The sequence below is a fragment of the Euprymna scolopes genome, chromosome 2, assembly GCF_053919585.1.
Source record: "Euprymna scolopes isolate OS-2025 chromosome 2, ASM5391958v1, whole genome shotgun sequence".
NCBI lineage: Eukaryota > Metazoa > Mollusca > Cephalopoda > Sepiida > Sepiolidae > Euprymna > Euprymna scolopes.
The window spans coordinates 147,179,396-147,205,456 of NC_136483.1; the positions used below are offsets into that span (position 1 = coordinate 147,179,396).

A 26,061-nucleotide genomic window follows, 5' to 3' on the forward strand; every position below is an offset into this window, starting at 1 on the left:
TAGTATCACCTCGAGCAAAATATTTTATGTCCCTACATTTTCAACAAGAACAATATTGCCAACCTCTTCCCTGTACTCTATTATTGAATCCACAATCAACTTATGATGGCTCCTCTTCCTTTTATTTATTGTTTGTTTGTTTGGTGCTGATTAGATTGTTTAATATCTGTTGGTTTTGTTCATCTTCTGCTTATTCAGTCTGCATATTTGTTTTTTAGTTTGCCAAAAACATGTCATTTTGAATGTTTTTTTTTTGTTTTTTAATGCAAAATTCCTGCAGCAATTTATAATAATTATTGAATTGTTCTTATATGAGAAAAGTATTTTATTGCACCTGTTTGCAGAAACAAATGTTCACCTGAAGAAAACGTGGAGTTTTTTTTTAGGGGGGAAGGCGTTATTGCTTTAAAAACTAATATATAGTAGAGAGCAAAGACAGAATCACAGCTATCTGCCTACTTTGCATAATTATTTTGTTTTTTTGTTTTTTTAATAAATTAATGTTTAGTGTTATTTATTTGTAAATTTTATTGTCCTTTTTCTCGTGTGTGTGTCTATCATTTTTATTATAATGGATATTATCATAATCCAGGGTGTTTCACAAGTCTTGCCCAATGGGGGGGATTAATATGATTAAAAATAGTCTAAATATTTATCACATAATCTGTTAAAACTTTAGTAATACAAATATTACAGTTTAAGTCATGTCTGGAGCAACCAGTTTTCATACCATTTCATATTTTCTTGGAATGCTACAGTGGTAAGGGACCCCAACATTCTTTTACTAAATGTGTTTTTTATTTTTATTGATTTTTTTTCATGATATTCTGAATAGGTATTTCCTTTTCTTTATTGTTGATCCATGTTGTTAAAAATATAATTCACTTTAATTTTTTTGAAAATACAATTAATAGGGATATCAGTTCACTGCTTTTTAACCCAGAAAAAGCAGATTTCTGCTTAAATTGCTAAAGCCTCTCATGGATGCAAATTCTCTCATTTTTAACGAAATCAGATTTTTTATACAAGAAAAGATTTTTTCTGTCAAATTGCTAGAGTCTTATCTCTATATTTTTGTCACTGTTTGGCTGCATTTTATTTCTCAGTCGCTCTCTCTCTCATTTTTTTGTCTTTTCCCATTTTTTTTCTCTCTCTCTCTCTTCATCATCTATCAATTTTGTCTTGCCTTCTTTTTCTTGCAACAGTTTTCTCTGAAAACTGGAAACTGTCATTTTGCCATGAAGACTAAAAACAGTTCATGTAGGTAGAAGAGTTAGATGTTTTTGTTTCATCAGAGAATGATGTATATTTTTGCCTCAACACATTGGTGTCTTTTTCTTAGTTTTGACTGCTTAGTTGGAACTGATGAAATTGTCAGAAATAATTGGAACTAGCAGAAATAATCAGTAAAATGGAAAATTAAGTCTGTTAAGCTCTCTAATCAAACCACTTGCGGCAATAATGATTTTTTAAAAAAAAGGGGGGGTACTCGTCTAGTTTACGAACCATGCTGAAATAACCTTATTTAGAAAGCCATTCTGAACATGGGGGGGGGGGGTCTTTTTAACTATTCTGTACTTTGATCTAAGAATTTAGTAAAAAAAATTCGATTTTTATAGTATTTTTTTTTTAACTTGAAAATTTTATAAAAATAGCATGGTCCATAAACTACTCCAGCACCAAAAAATTAGTTATAAATCAATAAATATTATAAATATTGTACTTGTTAGTTTCATATAAAAACTTACATTATTGGATTATGAAATCAAAATTGTCTAAATGATTAAACAAAAATTATAAATGTGTCTGTCGACAGATTTTAGAATTCACTTAATCATGTATATTATCAAGCGAAACATGTTTGACATTCTAAATTAGTATAGTAAAAAAATATGCCGTTTGAAAATCTGCCTCTTCCTAAAACACATCTAATAAACAAAATGTATGGAATATTAGAACAATTAAATTGAGTCAAGATCAAAGTGTAGTATCTGTTCTTCAGATGACGCATTTCATTATTCAATTGGTAGTCCAGGTGTGTGTGATGAAATGTGTTTTGGGATACATAGTTCATACAAACCGTAACAAAAAACAGTTTGATAAGCTTGGAACATTTTTGGCTATCGTCTAATCAGGGGAAAAAAACTTTGGGCAATATCAAAATAAGGAATCTGAAAATAACAAGAAAAAAAGGTGGAAATTAATGTAAGATGACACAGGATAAAATGTTGAAACAAAATAATTTTTGATTACATTGTTCTAGCCTTTTTTTTTTTTTTTTAAATATTTGTCATAGACTTACATTAATCTTTCTCTTTTTTTGTGATAGATTATTTCTTAATAATGTCCATAGATTTTCTGATGGTTTCGAGAGTGTAACTTATTCAACCATATTTTTTGTTCTGTAAAGAGGTATGTTTGTGTAAATGTGGCTTATCTTAATACTTGTTAAGATAAATCACATTTATGATTACTGCAAAGCTTTATTTAATTTTTATTATCCCCTCTCCACCAAAATCTTTTGTATGTGTTTTAAATTCATATTTTAACTCATTTTTGATGAAGGAAAAGATAACGAAATCCCAAGGTCTGATGTACAGTATAAAAAGGAACTGGAATCTTAGGAAGATCTCATTATTCCGGTGATTATAGAGCAACCGTAAAAAGAATTGTCCAAACTACCAAGCAAATATACCTGGTAGACCAAGTGCAAGAGAGATACAATTGCACTTCAAGGAATGGTTTGAATATTAAAAAGATCTCTCGGTTGGAATGTCTGAGATAGTCGGTGAATGTCTGGCATCCAGTAGGATGCCCCATCCCCAGCTTAAACAACAACAACAAACAAAGAAAAACCCTTTCAAGTAATAGGGAAAATATTAAGCTTTCCATACAAGATAAGTTAATTGATGTTGGTGCATTTGCTTTTTCCATTTGTCTTCTACATGTTTTGGATATTATCCAAACTTTTTTCACTCACACACACTCACACACACACTCACACACACACACACACACACACACACACACACACACACACACACACACACACACACACACAGAGTTTTAAAAAACAAAAAAAAATATAATTTTTAATTGGCAAAAATGTGGTATGACAGTTGTCCTACATAGACAAGTTTTTCACTGTGTCACAGCTTCTTTAGTGTCTGACATAAGCATTTAAAGATGATCTGATTATCCTGACAATTTGTCCTGAGCAAGCTTATCCCAAATAAAATTGTAGATGAAACATATGCATATATTTAATCAAAAATATTATATATATATATATATATATATATATATATATGACTGAAGACTCTTATGCTTGTAAAAACAAAATTTATTTATTATACATGATTCTATATAGCAATGTATGGATTAGCCATTGTGATACCAGAGGTTTCAAAGTATGTAGAAAATTTAACCCCATCAATGCTGACCAATAAGATGATACTGATTACCTCTTCCTCCTTTGCAATCTCTTGTATCTCGATGCTTAATGAATTTATTGCTGTATTTTATCATCTATAAAAAAGAACTTCTTTGGCCAATTTAAAAAAATCTTTTGGTACTGTTATTTTTTAAGTATTCTTTTTTTTATGATTCCTATTCCTCCAATCTGTTAAAAAAAAAAATTAGCATGAAAAAAAAAAAAAACATAATCCAAATGAATTTTATTTGTTTTTATGACTTGCTTCTTACAATTCTTTTCATTAAAAATCATTTTAGAAAGAACTAAAGAAGATAAAAAAAAAAACTTCAATTTTAGTAATTGTGAAAAACAAATAAATGAGATTTCCATATAAGGAGTTACAAGCTTTTCTTTGTGTTTGCCATTTCTGCTTGTATGGAGTCGTTCCTTTAGTTGTTATTCTTCATTTTCTCCTCCTCTTTATACCTCCAAGTTGGCCAATACCTCATGCAGCACAGTGGAGCCTCCTACCCAACATCCAGAGTGAAAGGTAGACACTATATATAGTCATTCTAATTAAAAAAAAAAAAAAAAAATACCCTTTGCTTGTCATTAAAATGTTCACCACGAATTTTTGTCAAAAATTATGCCCCGACCCTTCAACCTGTGCTGCCTCATTTTTTCCTACCCTCAGCCACAAAAAGCAAGCATTAAAAAGAAACTTTTTTTTTTTCTTTGGGTAGAGCAAGTGCAGTAATTCGTTTTTCATACATTTTTTTAAAATGTGGTAAAAGTGCAATATAGTTAACAGCTAGGAAATGAAAAAAATGAACAAATTAATTTTCATAAATGCAATAATTTTCTACTAATTTGTATACTTTTAACATTCTAAAACTTTTCACTTGTCTTTGATTTTTCTTGTTTCAAAAAAATATTTGAATAAAATCTAATTTTGAAATAGTTTCAGAAGATTAAGAGTATACAGGTCGGTAGAAAATTCAATAAAAGTATACATGGAGGTAGAAATTATCTGTGTAGCCTCTGCTGTTTATTCTACTACACTTTACCTTAAATTGTTTGTAAGTTTGTTAAATACAATATTTTTATGACTAAAAATAAACTTAAAAAAAAAATGGGGTAGATAATATTAATGCATGCATAAAATTTAAGTTATAATTTCTGATCTTATATCTTCAATTAATATTCATTTTTATTTTAAATCCATATATTTTATTTGGCTTATTCTAATATTCTTATGTTGGTTATTTTCACATTTCAATCAATGTAACCTTTGACTTTCTAAAAATGCAACTTTTTGAACTCTGGAATCTATACAGAATTCTTCATGAATCCTTGATTCCCAATCAATTCTAAGTTAGTCTTCTAAAGGTTAATAGTTCAATCCTCTCTACGGGCAATGATAACTAAGAATAATGATAAAAATTACTTAACACTTTTGTCTGGGCATTCCTGATTAAACGAGAACCACCTACTTGTATGGATTAAATTATAGGTTTGAAATTCTGTGTACATTCCAGAGTTTAAAAAAATTGCACTTGAAGACAGTTGGAGGTTGCAGCAGTCAAAAGCTTGTGAAAGTAACAACCAATATGAGAATAATAATCCGAATTATCCAAATTATTAATCCTCATCTAAAAGATTTTGAAACGTAAAATCTACATATCTATGTAAGGTTAGGGGAAGAAAACACCCAGCAGAATGCTCAATTAAGAAAATTAAAAAAAAATAAGAGCATAACATTTGTTACAGTATATCAGAATAACACTGGCACCAATTGATCTTCTGTAACACATGAATAAATATATATTTTTTTTCTTATGTTATTTTTATAGTTCTTAACCAATGAATATTCCGACCAATTTATGTTTAATTCATTTAAAGTCTTAACATTCAAGAAATTGGGTTCTTGTCTCAAAAATTTATGTAGACTGTAACTAAGAAATATGTTTGAGATATACTACTGTTATTTACATCTTTTAGACTCTTCACTCTATGATTGTAGTCTGTAAGTTTTTGGAAATTTAAACTGAAAAGTATAATAGCAAAAGAAAAAAAAACTGATAAATTGCATTTTTGTTATTCTTGTTAAAATATAAAAGAAAGTGCAGTCAAATAAAACAGGATTTTTTTTTATTTTTGAAAATTAAAGAAAAAAAAAAATGAATCATGATAAATGGGATGTAATGCAAAATTTATTTGGAAAAAAAAAAATCTTCACTTGCTCTACTTTTGACAAGCATCTGCCAATTTGCTGTACAGAATCAGTTTTGACCATTTTTGCTCTTCAGTTGCTCTTGTAAGAAAGACATGACTTGCACTGGAGTTGCTAATTTTGCTTTTTATTTGCTATGGAAATGCTTCATCTTTTTGACTTGTCTTTCACCCCCCCCTACTCTGTCTACTCTTTCCTCCCCCTACTCTGTCTACTCTTTCCTCCCCCTACTCTGTCTACTCTTTCCTCCCCCTACTCTGTCTACTCTTTCCCCCCCCTACTCTGTCTACTCTTTCCCTCCCCCTACTCTGTCTACTCTTTCCTCCCCCTACTCTGTCTACTCTTTCCTCCCCTACTCTGTCTACTCTTTCCTCCCCCTACTCTGTCTACTCTTTCCTCCCCCTACTCTGTCTACTCTTTCCTCCCCCTACTCTGTCTACTCTTTCCTCCCCCTACTCTGTCTACTCTTTCCTCCCCCTACTCTGTCTACTCTTTCCTCCCCCTACTCTGTCTACTCTTGCCTCCCCCTACTCTGTCTACTCTTGCCTCCCCCTACTCTGTCTACTCTTGCCTCCCCCTACTCTGTCTACTCTTGCCTCCCCCTACTCTGTCTACTCTTGCCTCCCCCTACTCTGTCTACTCTTGCCTCCCCCTACTCTGTCTACTCTTTTCTCATTTCTACTTTTCTCTCCCTACTCACTGTCTACTACTTTTCTCCTTTTCTCTCCTTATCTAATTTGAAAAATTTTCCCACTTGTATTTTACAACTTGTTGTTTCAGTTCAAAATTGTCTTTCTTAACACAAATCATCATTTGATTCAATTTTTTAAAACTCATTCAAGTTCAATTATTCACCAGAGAAGAACATTTGTACATTCCTGCTAAGAGTTACTTTTCTTTAGATTGTGTACATATTATAAGTATCAAATTGTCTATAAATTTTTAGTTCATTCCCCAAATTCTTATGAATTTGAACTCTACACACTAATCCAAAAATTAAGTTTTATCAATTCGTAAAAAAGAATCATTTCTTTGAAAATTAGCTTATTATAGTTATGACGCATAGATTCTGAAATATTTTATATGGAAACTGATTTAAAAAATTCTATATTATGATTGAATAATTCTGTATTAGTTTAAACATTGATTCAATCATGTCTCCAATACACAAATCTAAATACGGTGCAGCATCATCCTTAAGTGCTTTAAAGAGGAGACTTTATTGGTTTGGACAAGTATTCATCCATGAACAAATAGCTGCAGAACTACTCCAAGATTGACAAAGATGCCTGAGATGCCAACTGAAGACCTCTTTAAACATCATCAAAGCTGATATTGAACCTACCTCCGATCCATAGGTCTGTGGTGTTTGCTGCTGGTCTCGGGACTGGTTGCTCATATTTGACCTGCTGTGGATTATTGTGTGTGGTTTGCATTCGTCCGGGACATTGTGTTCTATGAGAGGAATCAGCTCAACTCCTCCTGGGTGACTGCTGCTAAATCAATGTACAAACTAACTTGAAAGCAAGATATCTTTTCCAAAATATTTCTAACAATATTTGAATATTTACTTCATATTAAAAAAACAAAACATTTAATTAAAAATTCATAACTGTCACAACACTTTTCTTCATGCTATTTGCAGAGAATTTTATAAAAATCACAAAACCGATTTTCACAAATTCAGTATCTACATGTTCTTGCATAAAAACGTGATTAAACCATAAAAATATTGGTTAACCAAATGTATGTTTATTTTCTAAACACTATGCAAGTAACTTAAACCAGCACCCTTTCCCCATCTGCTATGAATCTTTTTTTGTCATGTGATCTTCACCTTTTTATAATTGATTCAACCAATTTTTTAATATCTTTTTTTTTTTTTATATGCCACTTTTAGACTGAAATCTTTCTTGAAGCATTGCTTTTGCTCTTTGAATTTAAAAATGTATTGCAGCTTGGGCAAGCTATCAAAATGAAATCTTGTGCTTGTAGTCATTGGATTCTTGTCTGCCAAATTCATCTGTAAAAGGAGTTGTCCTATATCCATTTGTCATGTGATTTTTGCTTTGCTAATTGTGTTTTTATTTTTATTTTATTTATATTTGTGTACAAAACTAAATAAAAAAAGTAAAACCACCTAAAAATACAGACGGATTTTGAAAGTCTGTTAATTGTTAATCTACTGATGTTTTTGATTTAAATCTGTCTCCTATATTTTGTAGTGGTTTAATTTTTTTCTATATTTTGTTGGATTTTCTCTTTTGTTTGTGTGTATGTGATTAAATTAAGGACTCATAGAATATGCGAAAGAACCTTTCTTTAACATTTGTACAGACAAAACGCTCTTCATCCTTATTCAGCATAACAAAAAGAAAACTATCGTTCATGAAGATGTTATGTTGGACTTCCGTTCTAACTGTTCTACCATATCCAAAATGTCTATATTTGCCACTGTTACGATATTACACCAATTACAGACAAAATATTGTCTGCTGGTATAAACATGTATTGCATGCAACAACATCAATGCAAAAATGAGATTTAACATGAAGGCTTTGGGAATAAAAAGGCAGAAATAACCTTTGAAATGAAGGTGGCTAAATATCTTAGATTAAGATCTTCACCCTGTTAAGTTCAGATGAAGCCCTGTCTTGACCAAGCCTTTGACCATGTATGGTAGAAGGATAAATTTATGGATCCTGCCGTGTGAGATGTGAATTTTATTCTGTATTTATGTTCTACTTTACAGAAATGTATTTTTTTTTCCCACCCTCTCTCTTGGCTCGATTAGATTTATAATTAATGCTGATTTTACTAATTTTGCAGAAGACTTATTTTCGTTTTACTTTAAAGTTCTCAGAAAGCAAGGGAACCTTTTTCTGGGGGCTAACACTTGATTTCTATATCAGATACATAGATATCTGAGTGTTCAATCAATTTTATCCTCTCCCTCTCTAACGTTAAGTTAGCAAAAACGTGGAGAACATTAATTTTCCTCTCCACTTCACCACTTAATTATCTTATAGTTTATCTTTATTGTGAACTTTTCTTAATTTTACTAGAGTCCAAGAGTAGAATTTATCTAGTCTGGTGGAGTATCCAGCTAAGTGCTTTTATTTGAAGTAACATCACTGGGAGAAGGTGCACCATTCCTCTTATTAGCCAGTATATAGCTGTGTTAATAGGATCTTATTTGGGCTTTGAATACTATGTTATTTTCAATATCTAAAGTTTTGCTTGTAGGCTGAATTATCCTCATGTGAGGTTTCCTGGCAGAGAAACTAAAAACATGTCTAGTAAGTAATTGAAACTCTGCTATTGAACTGATGTGTAAAATAAGTGTTTAAAAAAAAAAAAAAAAAAAAAAATGACTAATTAGATTTTGCTTTTGTTCCAGGTGGCTCGCCATCTTTAAAATAGGAAGTTGGCCATTTTTTCAGTAATCTGAATCTATCATTTTTTTTTTTTTTTTTTTTTTTGTTTAATGCTGACGAAGGAAGCTCTTACCTCTATTGATTTACCACCTGGTTAACTGTAATGATGAAATCAACATTATCAGCAGGAATATTTTTCTTGATATCTCTAAAGAGAGAGAGAGAGAGAGAGAGTAAAAAGTTATTCATACTTTTTTAAAAAAATTTTGTTTTATTATTAATTTGTCTTTCCATGAGGGCAAAGTTAGACACAAGCTCAGTTTACTGCAGAATCTAGCTCCCCAAGAATAGGGACTCTGGATGGTGAACAAAAATGACCTGTGGATTTGACACTCTTTCATGAATAAAAACACCTCAGATGACATATAATAAACCCATCTTTCCTTCGAAAATAGGAGGATAGTATCCCAAGACTATCCTAGTAAGATAGAAGACCAACTGATTTTCTGATTAAATCATAAATTTTTATGCTACAAAAATACTCAACATTTTCATTTTAGACATCTGTTTGAGTTCACTTTCACTTATACTCTTGGGAAGGGTCTGAATGCATATATTCTCCTTCCTGTTATGGATTAAATAAAGAGTGAACTAGACTCTCAAGCCTTGGTTGTGCAACTAGTTTCTATTTACTTGATTTATCACAAGAGTAAAGTTAGACACAATGTCAGTTTTTAATGTGAGAAAAATTCAGTTCCCATGAAATTAGCACTTTGGGTTGTGACAAAAAGGGGATCTTTAAAATAACACCAGTTTTTCTCTGCTTATTCCACCATTTCTTCCAGTTATCCAGGGTTGCTTCTTGTGATTGGACTTAGGCAATTTCAATCCAGGAAAGGTGTGGTAAATGACTGTGGCTATAGATATCATTATAGGAGCTATTCATTGTCTCTTAAGATAGGAGACATCAATATCTGTATAGTAGCGATGGCATCCCACTTCCCTCAAAAATTTCACAATTCATGAATAGATAATATGTAATTTTTTTTTTTGTTTGTTCTTTGAATCAACTAAGAATTACAGTTATAACCTAGACTTGGGTTTTATAATTTGTTGATATAAAGTTAATATGAAATAAAGACAGAAGAGAGTTCTTTGCTATTTAGGAGATGTTTTTTTTCTTTTTTTTTTTTACCATAAAAGGAAGGTTTTCACCTAAATTGCTAAAACCTCCCAGAGATGAAAGTTTTTTGCGTTTTGGCTGAATCTATTTTTTTATATAAAATTTTTTTTTTTTTTTTTTTAAATTTCTGGTCGGATTTTTTTCTGTCTTTCTCTGTTCTTGCTTCTTCTCTTTCCCCTTTTCGTTTTGTCTTTCTTTTTCCTCTTATAACAGTTCTCTCTGTTAATGTTGCTGTGAAGACTTGAAACGATTCATGAAGTTAGATGACTTTTGTTTCATCAAAGAATGACTTCCTGTCTCCTTCCCCTCCCCACATGCACATTCAGTGTGTCTTTTTCTTAATTTTGAATTTCTTACTTTAAACTGAATGAAGTTGGTTAGAAAAAAAGTTTTTTTTTTTTTTTTCTCTGCCCTCTCTATATCACACATGAAGTGGGAGGGGGGAGGTTGAGAAATTCATCCTAGATTTTTTTTTTTTTTATTATTCACATTCCCCCCCCCCCCCCCGCAGAGATTAAAGTATTAATTGAAATCCTAGTAACATTGGAAACAGTATTTACTCATACTTCCCACCACACTATTTGTAATAAAATAGCAACTTGTGTTAAATTAATTTATATTGTTTCAGCCTTAAATAATCCCCCAAAATTTTGATTTGCCTTAAAACGGACAAATCAAAGAGTTGCATATATTCTGGCCAATAATGTCTCATCTCAAAAATAATGAAACTAGTTCGTAAATTATTTTCCGTTTTGTAACACATGTGCACTAAAAAAAAAAAAATTGAAAAATCATGTTTATGATCACATTTAAAAAAAATCTAATAAAATATTTTTTCGTTCAGACTCAAAATTTTCATTATATTAAAAAACAAGAAAAATCTGTATGTACATGTGAAGTAATGAAAATATATTCGAAAAATCCTGTAACTTGATCAAGTAATTTTGTTTTTAAAATTTAATCATGAAATCAACTTTTATGAGAAAGCAAAGAGTGACTGTCTTGCGCTGCCATCTTGAAAATAATCTCAAGAAAAAGGGGAGAGAACAACAATAATTAAAACTTTCAAGATTTTTCTAATACCTACCGATTCCCAGTAATTGCTTAAAAACGATTTTCTTTATAAAATATAACTACTTGATCAATTTGCGATTTTTGGAATATATTTTCGTTTTATCATACACATTTTTCTTTCTTTTCAATTGTTAATATGGGGAAATTCTGGGCAAGACCCCCCCCCCTTTTTTTTTTCTTTTTTTTTCTAAATTATTTTTACCTGATTATACTGCTATTATGTTCAGTTCATCCATTTTAATCTTCTATCCCCTACCCCCTTTTATTGAAGTCTACATTATTTTTGTTTGTATTGCAAATTTTTCTGCTAGAAACATTTCTTTTTATCCCCGTCTCTTTCTCCTGGCCGGCTCACATTGCTTTATGAATGATCAACCTTTTTGCTCCAACAAAGCATGAACTGCATTTTTACATGCATATATGTGGATTTTCCGCACACATGCACACACATTTATCATAGTGTTTTAGTGCTATGTGCATGTGTATTTGTATCTATAAAACCTGTTTTGCTCAGTGCAGTAGATCAGATGTTGATATGATTTTTACATTTTCAGTTCCTTTCAGATTTCAGGCTTTTACTTTAATATGATTTACAATGACAGCTTTTCACGGATGTCATTTTGAGAAATGTTCAACATTAGCATTTAAGTTTTTTTGTTTTTTTTTGTCTATACATCTATTCAAATATGTTTTTAAAAATAAAAACAAAGAAAATGGTGAGCTATAATATTTTAACTTAAAATAAGTAGATCGTTTATAGAGGGTGGTTATAATGTGAGGATGTTTTTACAGCTGTGTGGTGCACTTCTATATATTAAAAGTAGATGAAACTGTAGCATAGAAGGAAAGACAAAACCTCTTTTAAAACAACAAAATGGTTTCAGTAGTAGAAAGTTGGACAGTGTTAGAGTGAAGAAAATAAAGTGTTAGAAAAAAATTCTTTGTGCTGTCGAAGGTCGGCCAGCAGTTATCTTTAGGCAAAGATCGTCAATGCTGGAACGTCCAGTGGACAGGGACAGGTGATATTAGGTTGGTGCAAAAATAATGTTGTTTTTTGACGTATATATATCTGATAAAAAACATTATTTTTGCACCAACCTAATAGAAGGGATATCTTTCTTTAATGCTTTTGGAGTTCTCATTACTGACTGACTGTAATTCCCTAAGAGCCTAAAGAAATTTCTTAGGGGACAGATGGAAATCACTGTGACCCGCTAGCTGATTGGTCAGTGTATGGTCAAATTGCTTAGCAGGGACATTGATTCGTGGTGGAAAATAAACCTTTTATTTTATTAATGACTGCTAAAATGTATGGGATACAAGTAAAATATAAAGCAAGACATGACAAATACAAAAGCGAAATAATTTTTTCTCTATTACAAATCTGACTTGCTACCAGTGTCACATAATAGCGGGGGGGGGGGGGGTTCATATAATATATTTTTGAGAAAAATCCCTTCAGATACTAAATGGTCAATTTTATATAAACGTGCAAATGATGCCTGTTGCAATTAGCACCTGCAGTAAATATACAGTGATCTAGGTACTTTTTTTTTTAAGTTCAATATCATTAGGCTTTTATTGTTTTATCTGCTTTTCTTTGCTTTTAGTACCAGTATTATTTCTTTATTCATTTATGATTTTAAAAAAATAAAGTTCTTTTATGTGTTTATTTAATTTCATTCTGTGTGATTCCATTTATTTATTTTTTGTAGACGTTATGTAAGAGGAATAACTTTTGTTTCAGATGTGAGTCACTTCCCTCGTTTTCATCTGGTGTTAAATATCTTCATCGTGGCCATAATAAAATAGCATTGACATTAAAATACTTTCTTAATTGTAGACAAATAAAATGAATAAATCAACAAGGAACTTTCTTTTGTTTCCCTGCTTTCCAGCTGACTACAATATGGTCGTCCATATGATGATGCTGTTCCCTTAAGTCATCCAATTTACCAAATTTCCACTACTAACAATTACTACGATATTGTCCCATTGACTACTGTACACTCATTAAACTTTATCCTTAAGTGGCCTCCAGGCCTTGATAAGTGGTGACTCCTTTGTAAAAAGAAAAAAAAACATAAATTAATAATAAAATATAAAAACATTTCAGATCTTTGCAACATAACTTTCAAATATAATATCTTTGGATGTTTTATAGCAGCAAAAAAAAAAGGGGTGTGTGGTTCTGAAATATCAAAATATATATTTTCCATCATTCCAGACTCAAGTTAACAATAAGTGAAAGTTTTATTGATGAAAAATATTGCATATATTGTCTCCGCTTATTTTTGTTCATCTCCTCTTTTACTATTATGGCCTCTACTACATTGCAAACAGTCTTGTTAAATACCTATATACTATTTACTAAAAATATTTCAAGCAAACTACCATACTCTTAAATATTGAAAAAAAAAATTCTCAATTTTAAGGAGTGAAATTATTAAAGTTTTTATTTATTTATTTATTTTTTTTTTAATTTAAAAAAAAAAAGATATAACAAATTATTTTTCTTTTATTGTAAACAACAATCAGTTCGATTTGTAGAAATGAGAGGAGTATTCAAAAATGTAATCCATTACTAACAGGACCCCACAGAAATTCCCTGATGCTTTTTAGATATACCTATATAATTTACTGTTAATAATATTGCTTTTGAAATATCTGTCAGGAAAAAAAAAAGATTGCTTCTTTCATAAAGATAATTGTTGTCAACTAAATATTCTGTAAAGAAATAAAACAAATATTTCTCTTCTATATTTATGGATAAAAAAATTGTAATATTTTAATTCTTTATGAGTATTCTCTCTCATCACCATAATTGTTGACTAAATATCAAAATAAGTAAAAATAAATATCACATTTTGAAATTTATTTATTTAAAGTTGTACCATTTTAGTCGACAGGACAACATTTGGAGACACTTCATTTAAAAATAAAATTTCTTTTTACCTTTATGACATGAAATTAATCACCAATTACTTTCTGAATTGGACAATCTAAGTTTTTTATGTGTATAAAAGTTATAATGTTTATACTAACATTAACTTGACATAGCTACGTACCTAGAAAACAGAGCTACTAAATCCTATAGCTACATACCTAGAAAATAAAGCTATTAAACCTGATATAGTGAGATGGGACAAGGAAAAAGAAACAACCTTAGTAAAAGTTAATGTCTCCAATGATGTTGGGAGGGGGGAGATAACGAAATACTGAAGTCTTATGTATGACATGAAAAGAAATTGGAATCTTAAGAAGATTTTTAATAGAAATTCTATCATTCCAGGAGCAACTTGAATCATGAAAAAAAAAAAAAGCTAGCAAATATATGCGATGAATCAAGTGCACTTCAAGGGACTGTTAGAATTTTTAAAAAATCTTTTGATTGGAATGTCTGAGATAGCGGGTGAATGTCTGGCACCCGGTAGAATGCCCCATCACCACCTATAAAAAAATTATAAGAAAATTTAAAAAAAAAAAAAAAGTTCTTGCCAGAATCATAATGTATGTTTTAAACATATTCACCTATCAGAATCACAAATCTATCCTTATGATTTTCTTGTTGGTTGATGTTTATACCATTACAAGATAGGTCAGCATCATTAGTGATCTCACAATTTAAATACCCCCCCCATTCAAATACAATTACTGATTCTGTTCTAAATTCTTGATTCTGATAAAATTACTGATTCTGATTCTTTTTAAATTTATGTATATTTAGCTAATTGTTTTTTGTTTTTTTTCTTTTTTAATTAATTTTTTTTTTTTTTTTTTTTTTTTTGTGCGTATGTTTTTGCAAAAGTAAAAACACACTTGTGATCTATAAATTTTAGTTTTACTGGTAGTTTAAAATCAATCATTATTTGTCATATAATACCAGCAATGGAAAATTAAGATTCAAACGAATATAAATAAACGACTAAAACAATCATCAAAAGATAGGCACAAATTTTTCTGATACCGATTCTGATACTCTAAAAGGTTACAATTTTTCTGATTCTGATTAATCATCCCAACTATCACCTTCTTCATATCCATGTCTTGTACAAAAGCGATCAAAAATAAAATTTCTAGTCACTTTCATAAAGTTTTTATTAAAAAAAAAAAACAGAATATTAATCTGTTTTTAATCTATCTTCTATATTTTGTAGTGGTTTCACTTGTCCGTTTATCTTTCCATACATTCCGTTGTATTTTATACTCATAGGAAGTTTATATATATCAGATGCCCATGGGGCTAAACGGTTCATCTAATTGACAATCTTTGATACTTTGGATTATAAACATCAGCAAGGATCCTCCTCTTTCTTTCTCTGGTTTGATGAATGACCTCATTCATCTTTTGTGATATCATCCACTATCAAATCAAGTTGAATTCAAATTAACCAATAGTTGTCAAATCTTCAGTTAAAGAAAATGGTTGTCAATTTAAAGTTTGCTGCCTCTAAAAACACAATATATATATATATATATATATATATATATATATATATATATATATATATATATATATATATATATATTACAGTCAATTTCCCTGGAAACCAAAATATGATAAACCTTATGCTAGGATCTTTATTTCAATTTTGTGGGTGATTATTTTAAGTTGAATGGATATATGAAACAGGTTAAGGTTTTGTCTTTAACCTTTTTAAACATTTACTTATTTAAAACTAAGGCATTTTTGTTGGCAATAATGAAATGATTAATAGTAAAAGAAAAAAAAAAGCACAGCAAATAAAAGCATTGAGGCACACGAAATGGTCACCTCATGTTATTCTTTTCTCCTTTTTTTTTTCCTCGCAATCTAAACCAAAAAATTCCTGGAACTGTATCTGTGTTCTTCCCCTTTTCTACATGTAAGTTGTATATGTGTCCCTTGTTTTACCATGTGTTATTTGGATTGATCTGACTAATGTTATCCTCATGGTTTTTGAATGATTCTATTAAGAAAAAAAATACTAATATCTGAAATTATGTATTGAACATGTTAGTAGGTAAACAGAAGAAAATGTATTATGATTTTCATGTTTGGTTTAAAAAAAAAAAAAAAAATTCTCTTACTGCAAAAGTAATTAGTACCTTAAGTTCCATAATATAGTGATCTTTTAAAAATTTTGTATTTTTAGTGATTGAAATCTTCATTGTTTTCCAGTAAATTTATAATGACAAAAAAAAATTTTTTTGCTTGTATGCTATAAAATCAAAGATAAAAATGACGATCCAGCAAGGAGCATATTTCATGTGATCTAATTTACAGCAAAAAAAATGTAATCATCTTTGTAATATGCCTAACACATTAGGTAACTAAAGGTCTTGTATATTTGGTTTGATGTGCCGAGTCCATAAGGTGTAAAACCAGAATAATTAGTAACTGTTTTTTGATATGCATAATGGTCGTTTTGTTTATTGAAATCTGAAGAAAATAAATGTTTAATGACAAGATAACATTAAATGCCCAATAAGTAATCACATATGTATTAAGTGTTTGATGAAAATTAAATGGAAGTTATATTGAAGGATCATCCAGTGATGATCTATGTTGATAGACTATGTTTATTAAAAACAGTGATGTGATTGGCTAATGCAGGGGGCTCCAAAGTTTTTGAATGGGAGGGAGGGCATATTGCTAACTTTTTTTTTTTTTTTTTTAAAGCTATGCAGGTCAAAATAAAAATAAAATGATCTGAACGTGTTTTATACTATTTAGCTTATTAGCTTTGCTTTTTAATGAAACTCTTTCTCTAAAACCTTATTCTTTTAATTATTTTTTCTGAACAAAAAGAAAAACCACTACACTATTTTCACACATTTGCATTTTTACATTTTTTCCTGAATATTTTTACATTTTCCATAAGAGCTCAACAAGCCGGATTAAAGACTTTGGCAGTCTGGATCTGACTCATGAGTTGTAGCTTGGAGACCCCTAGGCTAATGTGTAGACTACTATTCATTGAATAAATAGTAGTTTATCATGACATATATCTTACTGGAGGGTATAGTATGTAATTGGTTGAATAGCTTGTAATTTCTTTTTCATTATGTGAATAATATTGATTGAAATTTTTTTTTTTAACTTATTAGCCAGTCAGAATTAAATATCGATTTGGCAGATGCAGTGCTGTTTAGATCTGATGAAGAGAAATTCACAAGATAAATTTATCTGATGAATGGAGTGCATTTGATAATTTAACTTAATGAGCAGGATTTCCCATCCCTCCTGAAACTGTTGGTATCAGTGTCTAAAAAATATTATTGTACAGTAATATGTAAAGTCAAATGTAATATATTTTACTGTTATAAACATAATTGAGCACTCGTTTCTTATTTATCCAAAAAACGACAGAATTTTATATTAATGCCTCCGTTCAATTGGCACCCCTGTAAGAGTAACTGTGCATGAAATTGTGAGGAAAGGGTTGAGCAATCTCCAACCATACCTCTTGAATAGGCACTGCTTGGGTCCAGTGACAAGGGATGCCCAAGACTGACTGGAAACAATGCAGAGATAAACGGAAGCACATACACCACCTGGAATTCCCAAATGGTCACCTATTTTAGTATTGACCAGACTAAACATTGTTTAACTTCTGTGATTCTATTTCCTTTTTATATTTACCAATCCTTATTGAAGAAGCTCTGTAATTATATAATTTACACCATTTACCAGTGTTTGCACTTATATTCTTATAATATCATAGAATTACACTAGTAATTTAATTTTTCGTATGTAAATTATCATTTCTGAGACCTAAAGAAAAACAAACATTTGATTTTTAATTTAGAGCGAAGGATTTATTTCCAAATTCAATTTAGACAGCTAAGATTATTTAATTTGCTATTTACTTCCCAATGTAAATCTTAATTCTTTTTTTTTTTTCACTTGAATATGATAATTAGAGGTTGAAAATAGTTCATAAAAAAAAAAGAATTTGGCATTTTTAATGACCTGAAGAAAAAAATGCTTTGTTTTTTAATTTTCTTTCAATTATTGGAAAGTGGGATGGGGGCTAGAAATTTAAGAAAATGATGCTGGATTTTTTTTTTTAACATTAAAGGCATTAGCAGAAATTAAAAAGAATTAAAGAAAATATTTCCAACTGGAAGCTTAAAAGAGATGAAAGAAAGAAAAACATAAATTTGCATAAAAAAGAAAAAAAAATCCATATGGAAATAGATTTGTATTTTCTTTTTCCTTATTTTTCCAGTGGACTTATGTGACAGGATGGATATATATTTACAAATAAATACACATTGCTCTTTATTATAGAGTAAAGAAGATAAATTCCAGGTTTCAATAAATTGCTTTTGCTTAGATTTTTTCTTCCATTTTACTTTAGTAGTGCTATTTGTTGTTTTTTTTAGTTGCATGGGTCGATTTGATCACCCCCCCCCCACCCCAACTGTTTTTTGTTTTAAAATTTTTTTATGGCACTAAACAAGCTATGAAGCCAGATTAAGTTTGAACATGTATATGCATATGAGTTGCGGTTTCTGGCTTAGCAATCAGGCTCAACTCATTCTCTTTCCTTCAGGAGCTCCTTTCCAGACAATTTGTAAGTATCACTAATTTATCTCTATTGTGCTGGATGGCTGTCTGGACACACAATAATTGAAAAAATGGCAGATTAGATACTTATAAGAAACGCTTAGTTGGCCTACTATATCATTCTCCCCTATTTCTTTTAACTGCTTTCAGATAAGTATAAAAAAATAAATAAAATTCAGTAAAAGTACAGAATAGTTAACACTAGAGAATTTGTAAACAAGCTAAAAAGAAAAACCACCTAATTCATATAAAAACACATTAGAATGAAATTTTCTATCAATTTTTAATTTATGGAAATGATTTATAGGATTTTACAGTTTTTTTGTTTTTTTTACAAATTGTTTGCAGATGTTAAAATTGTGCAGGTTCCGCCATTTTGTTTAATTTATGAGTTCTCAAGTGTTGACTATTCTGTACTTTTAATATAAAAAAAAATCTTACAAATTGTTTTACTGCATTAAAATTATGCTAATTCAGTAGAGACTTTCATTCTTATGCATTTTATAAGAATTATGTGTCTTTTTTTTTCTTTAGTTTAGGAATTCTCAAGGGTTAACTATTCTGTACCTTTACCTAAAATTCAGTGACAGTTTGCTAAGAAATTTATTCAAAAAAAAAAAAAGAAAGAAAGTAAATTCCATACAGATTCTCATGTTCGACAAGACGTACCTAAAGAAGCTCGGGTGTTACATCAGTCAAACATTGTGAAAATTACATTCAAGATGAGAACATTAGTTCAAATATTACAGACTATCAATCCTCATCTCAAAAATTCTCAAACATACCTGATGCTGCATGTAAATCTCTTCAAACCTCCGGACAGATGGTGTGTCTGTTCATTCAGTATAATTGTCAGAATCCAACAAATCTGGTTGGAAGATCCTGTGTGCATCTTGCTTCAATAAAATAAATGCATGAGAACACTTTTAAAATCCCAAACAAATATTGGCAATTGTGTAGAATACAAAAAAAAAACAGGGCAAAGGGAACAAATAGACAACAACTATAACACAAGAAAATTTACTTTTCTACTTACATGTATAAGTTTCATGTGTGTTATTTACTGATTGTAAGATTTATATGTGTACTTGTTATCATCACTTTTATTTAGCCAAGTACATGTGGATTCCGTTATGGCCATGAATTTGGGAGGGACTTGGTCTCAAATTTCAAGCTTAAAAAATAGTAACATAATAGAAAAAAAATTAAATAGGGTTAGTAGAAACATAAGCCCAAGTTTAAGAGTGGTTGCCAGTTGGATTAAGGTAATGCTTATCTTTTAAGCCTGAAATTTGTGACTAAGTCATGGCAAAATTGGCAGCCATAACGGAATCCACATGTTTTTGGCTAAGTAAAAGTGATGATAACAAATGCATAAATAATAAATTTTACGATCAGTAAACACACATGAAAGTTATACAGGTAAGTAGGAAAGTATTTTTTTTGTGTTTGATAACAGTTATTTATCTTTTCTTTTTTTCTTTTTTTTTTTTTTTTCTTTTATTACTATACTGCAAAATCTCCAAACTATTTTTTTATCTGAAATTATAAGCATAATTACCTGGCATTATATGAAATACAAATTATTTGATTAGAAAAGGTTTTTTTTTTTTTCTAAAATCTACAATTTAAAAATTTTATATTAAAATAAAAAAACAAAAAAGTCTTATTTTACTTTTAAATTGCGTAGATAACCTAATCACAATTGTCGAATAAGATCATCTCCAGTTATTACAAAAAAAAAACACTAAATGTAAATCATGCTGGATACTGAGCCATATTGGTACTCAGTTATGAAAGAGCAGACAGCGCAGCAAAAGAACTACTAAACATGATACCTTCCAATACTAAGATTCTAGACAGTGATCTTTGATTTTTTTATAAGCAAAGGAACATGGCAATAATCTCAGAATGAATGTCAGGTAAACAAGTTGCATAAGCTTTGCACTGCACAACTATTGATGTATGGCGTCTCTGGGTTACAGGAAGTCATAAACAGAAGATGTAGCAGTAGCCAGACTCCATATAGAACATAGACTACTCATAAACATTTGTTGGAAGGTGAAACGTCTTCAATGTGTACTTTAGATCAGGAATCTTATACAGTCAATCATATATTACTTGACTGCCACAATTTCTAACAAATCCAGAGAAATTACTATAATTTAAATAGTTTAAAAGATCTGTTCAAAAACACTCACCGAGCAACATCATAATCTGCATGAAATAACTCTTCAATAAAACTCAGCATCAAGCTATCTTTAAAAACTATGTATAAAAACAATTATTGCGCTTACAGAATTCTGTCAATTTGATTCAGCATTAAATAACCCATTGATGGTTGATATGCTGTAAAATGAACCAAACTATACAATTCAAATGGCGTAAAGAACCTTTTCAAAAACACTAACTCAAACAACATCTTAAACTTCAATAAGTTGGACACTTCAGTGAAATTTAAACAAAGAGAAATTACTACAATTTAAATAACCTAAAGGGACTTGAAATAAATGTCAAAGAAAAAAATTATACAAGATTTGGCCAAGTATTGATGATTGCCATCCGGTTTACATAATGGCAAGAAGAGATTGCACTAAGTAGATGTCATGTAGGATGACTTATAAACATTCACTGAGTGTATATTTCATGTTAAGGATCATATAGTTAAGCATATGGACTGCTATGATCAACAAAATTTGAGAGAATACTACAATTTAAATAACTTACAGATTTTGTTAAAAAATACTGACTTTAGCAACATTTTAACCTGCGTAAAGGAAATAAGACTGCAATAAAATTTAACCTTAAACTATCTTGAAAAATATCCCACCTATAGAATTCTATATCTGACGATTTGATTTGACAGTTTTTTTTGGAGGCCACTTGAGGATAAAGGTTAATGAGTGTTTAGTAGTCAATGGGACAATATCACAGTAATCGTTAGTAAATTGGATTACTTAAGGGGACGGTTCATCTAGAATTTGTTCATATTGGACTTGAAGACGATCATATTGTAATCGGCTGGAAAGCAGGGAAACTCAAAAGTTCCACAGGCGTGCAATTCTAAGAAAGAAACTTTGTTCATGGAATCTATGTTTAGGCTTAGGCACAGTGAGGAGAAATTATTGACAGCGGTTTCAGCCAGACAAATGTTTTTTATGAAAGTTTGGCGAGGAGGGACCATAGATTGGAGCTCAGACAAGCACTTGCCATGAAAATAATGATAGGGACATGCTCGCAACATCTCTTCTGTGGGAAAGAGGTTGCAGGGAAGAATAAAGGTCAGACCCAGAAGCTTGCCAAAACATGGAGTCTCCCTAAGATGAGAGCCATTCATTTCGGTTCATGCCAGACGAGGATCAAAACATTCATGTTGTAAAGATAGAAGCTTGATTTTTAGATGTATTAAAATTAATCAGCCACCTCTTTCTCCATTGTACCATGTACTCGAGATCAAAGGAGAGAGAATCAAAGAACTTGGTAATTTATGACCTTTGAAGTGTTGCCATAAATGGTAGTGTTGTCAGCATAAATTTCTACGAATGATCTAAGGATGTGATTTGGGAGATCATTGATGTAGATCAGGAAGAGAGTTGGGCCAGGATGGACTCCTGAGGGACTCTAGCATTATTACTGTAAGTTTCTGATTTCTGTCCATCAACCACTACTTTTATAAACCTATCAGAGAGAAATGATTTAATAATTGAGAAGACATTTCCAGCTATACCATAGCTGGAGATCTTGTAGAGTAGACCTTTATGCCATAATCTATCAAAGGCCTTCGATATGTCGAGAGCAATTACCCTACAAAAAAGCTGCCGTCAAAAGATTCGCTAATCCTATGCGATATAATCGTTAGCACATCTGCTGTAGATCTAGCAGAATGGAAACCATATTGCATGTCACTAAGGAGGTTATTTTTGCTGAGGTGATTGACTACTTCTCTATTTAACACAGATTCCAGCAATTTACTCATGACCCACAGGAGACTTATTGGTCTGTACTGAGAGGAAGTGAGCGATCACCTGAATTCTTAAATACAGGGCATACTGATGAGGTTTTCCAGGGTGTTGGGAAGCAATTCTCTTTAAGACAATGTTTAAATAGCTTTGTAAATGTGGGAGCTAGGTTTGGTTGAAGCTTTTTCAGCACTATAATTGGAATGCTGTCAGGGTCAGTTGCTTTACTGAAATCAAGGTTTTTTGATTAGCTTAGCAACATCACGCACAGATATTTGTATGTCGCATAGTATTTTTCAGATACAGGAGGAAATGTGGGGGGTTTGGGGCCTTGATTGCATAGGGTAGAATTAGCTTCAAAGTTCTACCAATATGGAAACAGTTTACTATTACAGTAATAAGTAAACAGTAATAATAATAATTAGTAATAAATAGTGATATTTACATCTAAAAATAAAATAGCTCTCAAAATTTGTATTAGAACTATGTGCAAGGACCCATAACAGTGGTTAGAGTACTTGGAAAAATGAATTGTAAAAGTGGTATTCTTCTGAAGGTTGGAAGTTCAATTAGTGTGGGCGACTGAAAAATACAATTGTGAGTAACTTAGGACCTCTATCCAGTCATGGCTGATGGAATAAGAACATGCTACCCCCGTGAAGTAAATAAAGAGTTTCATCCAAATTTCTGAGTTTGACAGAAACATCCCAAATTCGTCAAGATACACCTGAAGAAGGTTGACAGTTACAGAATCGACTGAAACATTGTGAAAATAACACTCAAGATGAGAACAGTAGTATCCAAATAATAGAAATAACTAATCCTCATCTGAAAAATAATGTAAATAGTTGTCAAAACTTTCAATACATAAAGTTTGCTAAAAAAATTTTTAAAGCCGGTTTAAATGATTTTCTGTTCAATTTAAATGTTGTCAAAACCTTCCACGTCTTGAACAGTCACAAAATGACATTTTTTTCTTCTCTAATCATTAACAGGCTTGAAATGGCTGATTTGTTTACAAAAACAAAAAAAAAAAAAAATGTTTTGGTAGATTTAATTTTGTAATTAAATTACTTTTTCTAAATGGAATTTTTTGTGTTACGCTTTTTTAATTTCAGTAAATAATCAATTGGTAGAAGATTAAAAAAATTAAATCATGTAGACAAGAAATATGTGCACAAGAAATGCTTATACAATTTTGATAATATAGATTTGAACATGACAGATCTTTGGTTCCAAATTCTGAAGATGCTGCTTAAGATTGGCCAAATGGATACTATTGCAAACTATGGAATCGCTCTTGCAGAGTTCAGATTGTTCAAATTCATTGTGATCAATTATGCACTAATATCCTTTGGAAAAAGTATGAGCACCTACTTCCCTCTTTCAATTATGTGTAAAATAATGACTTGTGTTCAACGAGTTGTATACAAGCATTAACAATAGGTACTGTTTTAGCATTAAATAACCTGAAATGGATTGATCATCATATTCGGTATAGCATTTAGGTATAAGTGTATAGTTAACACTGCCAAAAAAAAAAAAAAAGCGAAGCAACAATTATGCAAGAATTAACTTTTAAATATGTAAAAAACAATAAATTTTCTATCGACCTGCAGAATTTTTCAGTTCTGAAACCTTTTGTATTTTTATTTCAGAATTCGTTACATTATGTTACATGAAGTTTTTTTAAGAAAAAAAATGGATGCTTGCATTAGGCTGAAAGCTTTGATATACTGCAAATTATTTTCAAATAATGAAAAACTTAAGTAGTTTCACTAAGTTTTAAAAAAAATGTACAGCTCAGACGAAAATTAAATTTTAATACGTTTGGTGACAATTATTGCATATTTGTCCAATTAATAATTAAACATGCAGCATACAAACATCAAATAAATTGTAGTGTCTTATGTTAGATCTTTTTTTTTTTCTTTTTTCTTTTTTTTTTTTTTTGCTTTGTAAGAAAGCTATTAAACAAATTCTAAAATTGAAAAAAAAAAACGTTTTGTAAAAGTATGAAAGTTGATAGAAAACTAAATTTTCTTGCATTTAGTAAAAGTTATTTGTTGTGTTTTGTGCCCCCCCCCCTCCTTTTTGTGCTGTTAACAATATTACATTTTTACCAATGTTATTTTTTTTACAGGTTAGCATATTACTTTTTTTTTTTTTTTTTTTTTTTTTTTCCCTTACCTCCTCTTCACATTTCATTCCATAATATAATTGGAAGAAGCTGAAATGGTGGAAAAATTTCTGAATTAATGTCTTATATGATTTAAATTTCATTAAAATCAGATATATATATATATATCTAAAGTTTTAAGGTGGGTTTTGTCTATCGGTCACCTAAAAGTGGGGGCACGTAAATATTCAGCACATAGTGTTACAGAGATTTGAGACGACTTCCATTGTTTTCCCCTCCCAAATTTTTTAAGTGTTTATGTCTGCATAAGGGTGCACATAGATATTTGAGAACACTCCCATTGTCTTTGCTGGTAAAGTTTACATAACAATTCACTTTTAGATTGTATATAGATTCTCGAACCTTTATAAGGAACACAAAAACAACACACAAACATAGACAGAACTTGTATTTGTGACTAAAGATATTTTATGGTTTTGGCCTTTTTTATAAATAACTCTGTCAATCTAGGCAATGATGTTTTGTCGACTAAGGGGAATTGTCTTTTAGACATGAATTGATATGTACAAAAAATAATGCACAGTGAAGGAAACACGAGCAAAGATGTATTAAATAGAATAAAATTTTATTTCAGAAACTAGTCTTTGAAGAGGTGTAATAGGCGATAGACATGTTATGGTTTAAATGATGAGGTATGATGCTATGTATGTTAGCATGAAATGAAAACAAAAAAGACGTCCTTTTGCCAATGTTTAAATATATATAGAAAGAGAGGCAGATGATAGGTGTTTTTACAGGGCTCTACATTGTGAGTGATTTTTCAAAGTAGCGACTAAAAATGATGAAATGCTGATCTTTTGGTGATTGTATTCCTTTCATTGACAATCTTCTAAAGCTCACTACTGAGTGAAAAATATATTTTTTACTTATAAAACGAACGAAGTTAAATTATTTAAACAAAAGTTTAATAAAACAATATACTCTTTTTTTTTTTTTTTTTTTTTTTTTTTTAACGAAGGCTGTTTAAAAAATATCTGAAGAAATTAGAATGTTTATATTTTCAAGTATCAACATAAAATTTATTGTATATTTAGAATTACACTTATTAAAAAAAAAATCTTTATG

At 30.3% G+C, this 26,061-nt stretch overlaps 1 protein-coding gene across 16 annotated transcripts in view; it reads left to right on the forward strand.

The window, feature by feature from the left end:
• Positions 1 to 26,061, forward strand: part of LOC145297383 (nuclear receptor-binding protein-like) — a 164,965-nt gene that overhangs the window by 95,808 nt on the left and 43,096 nt on the right. For 4 of the 16 annotated variants that reach the window (XM_080143338.1, XM_080143342.1, XM_080143339.1 and 1 more), the window contains one exon: positions 3,909 to 3,965. The exons of 6 other annotated variants lie outside the window; for them this stretch is intronic. In XM_080143338.1, the coding sequence (XP_079999464.1) occupies positions 3,909 to 3,965 (57 nt within the window). Of the gene's footprint in view, positions 1 to 3,908; positions 3,966 to 18,823; positions 18,845 to 26,061 lie in introns of all 16 variants that reach the window. 6 more of the 16 variants (XM_080143337.1, XM_080143340.1, XM_080143344.1 and 3 more) reach the window with 2 other exon arrangements.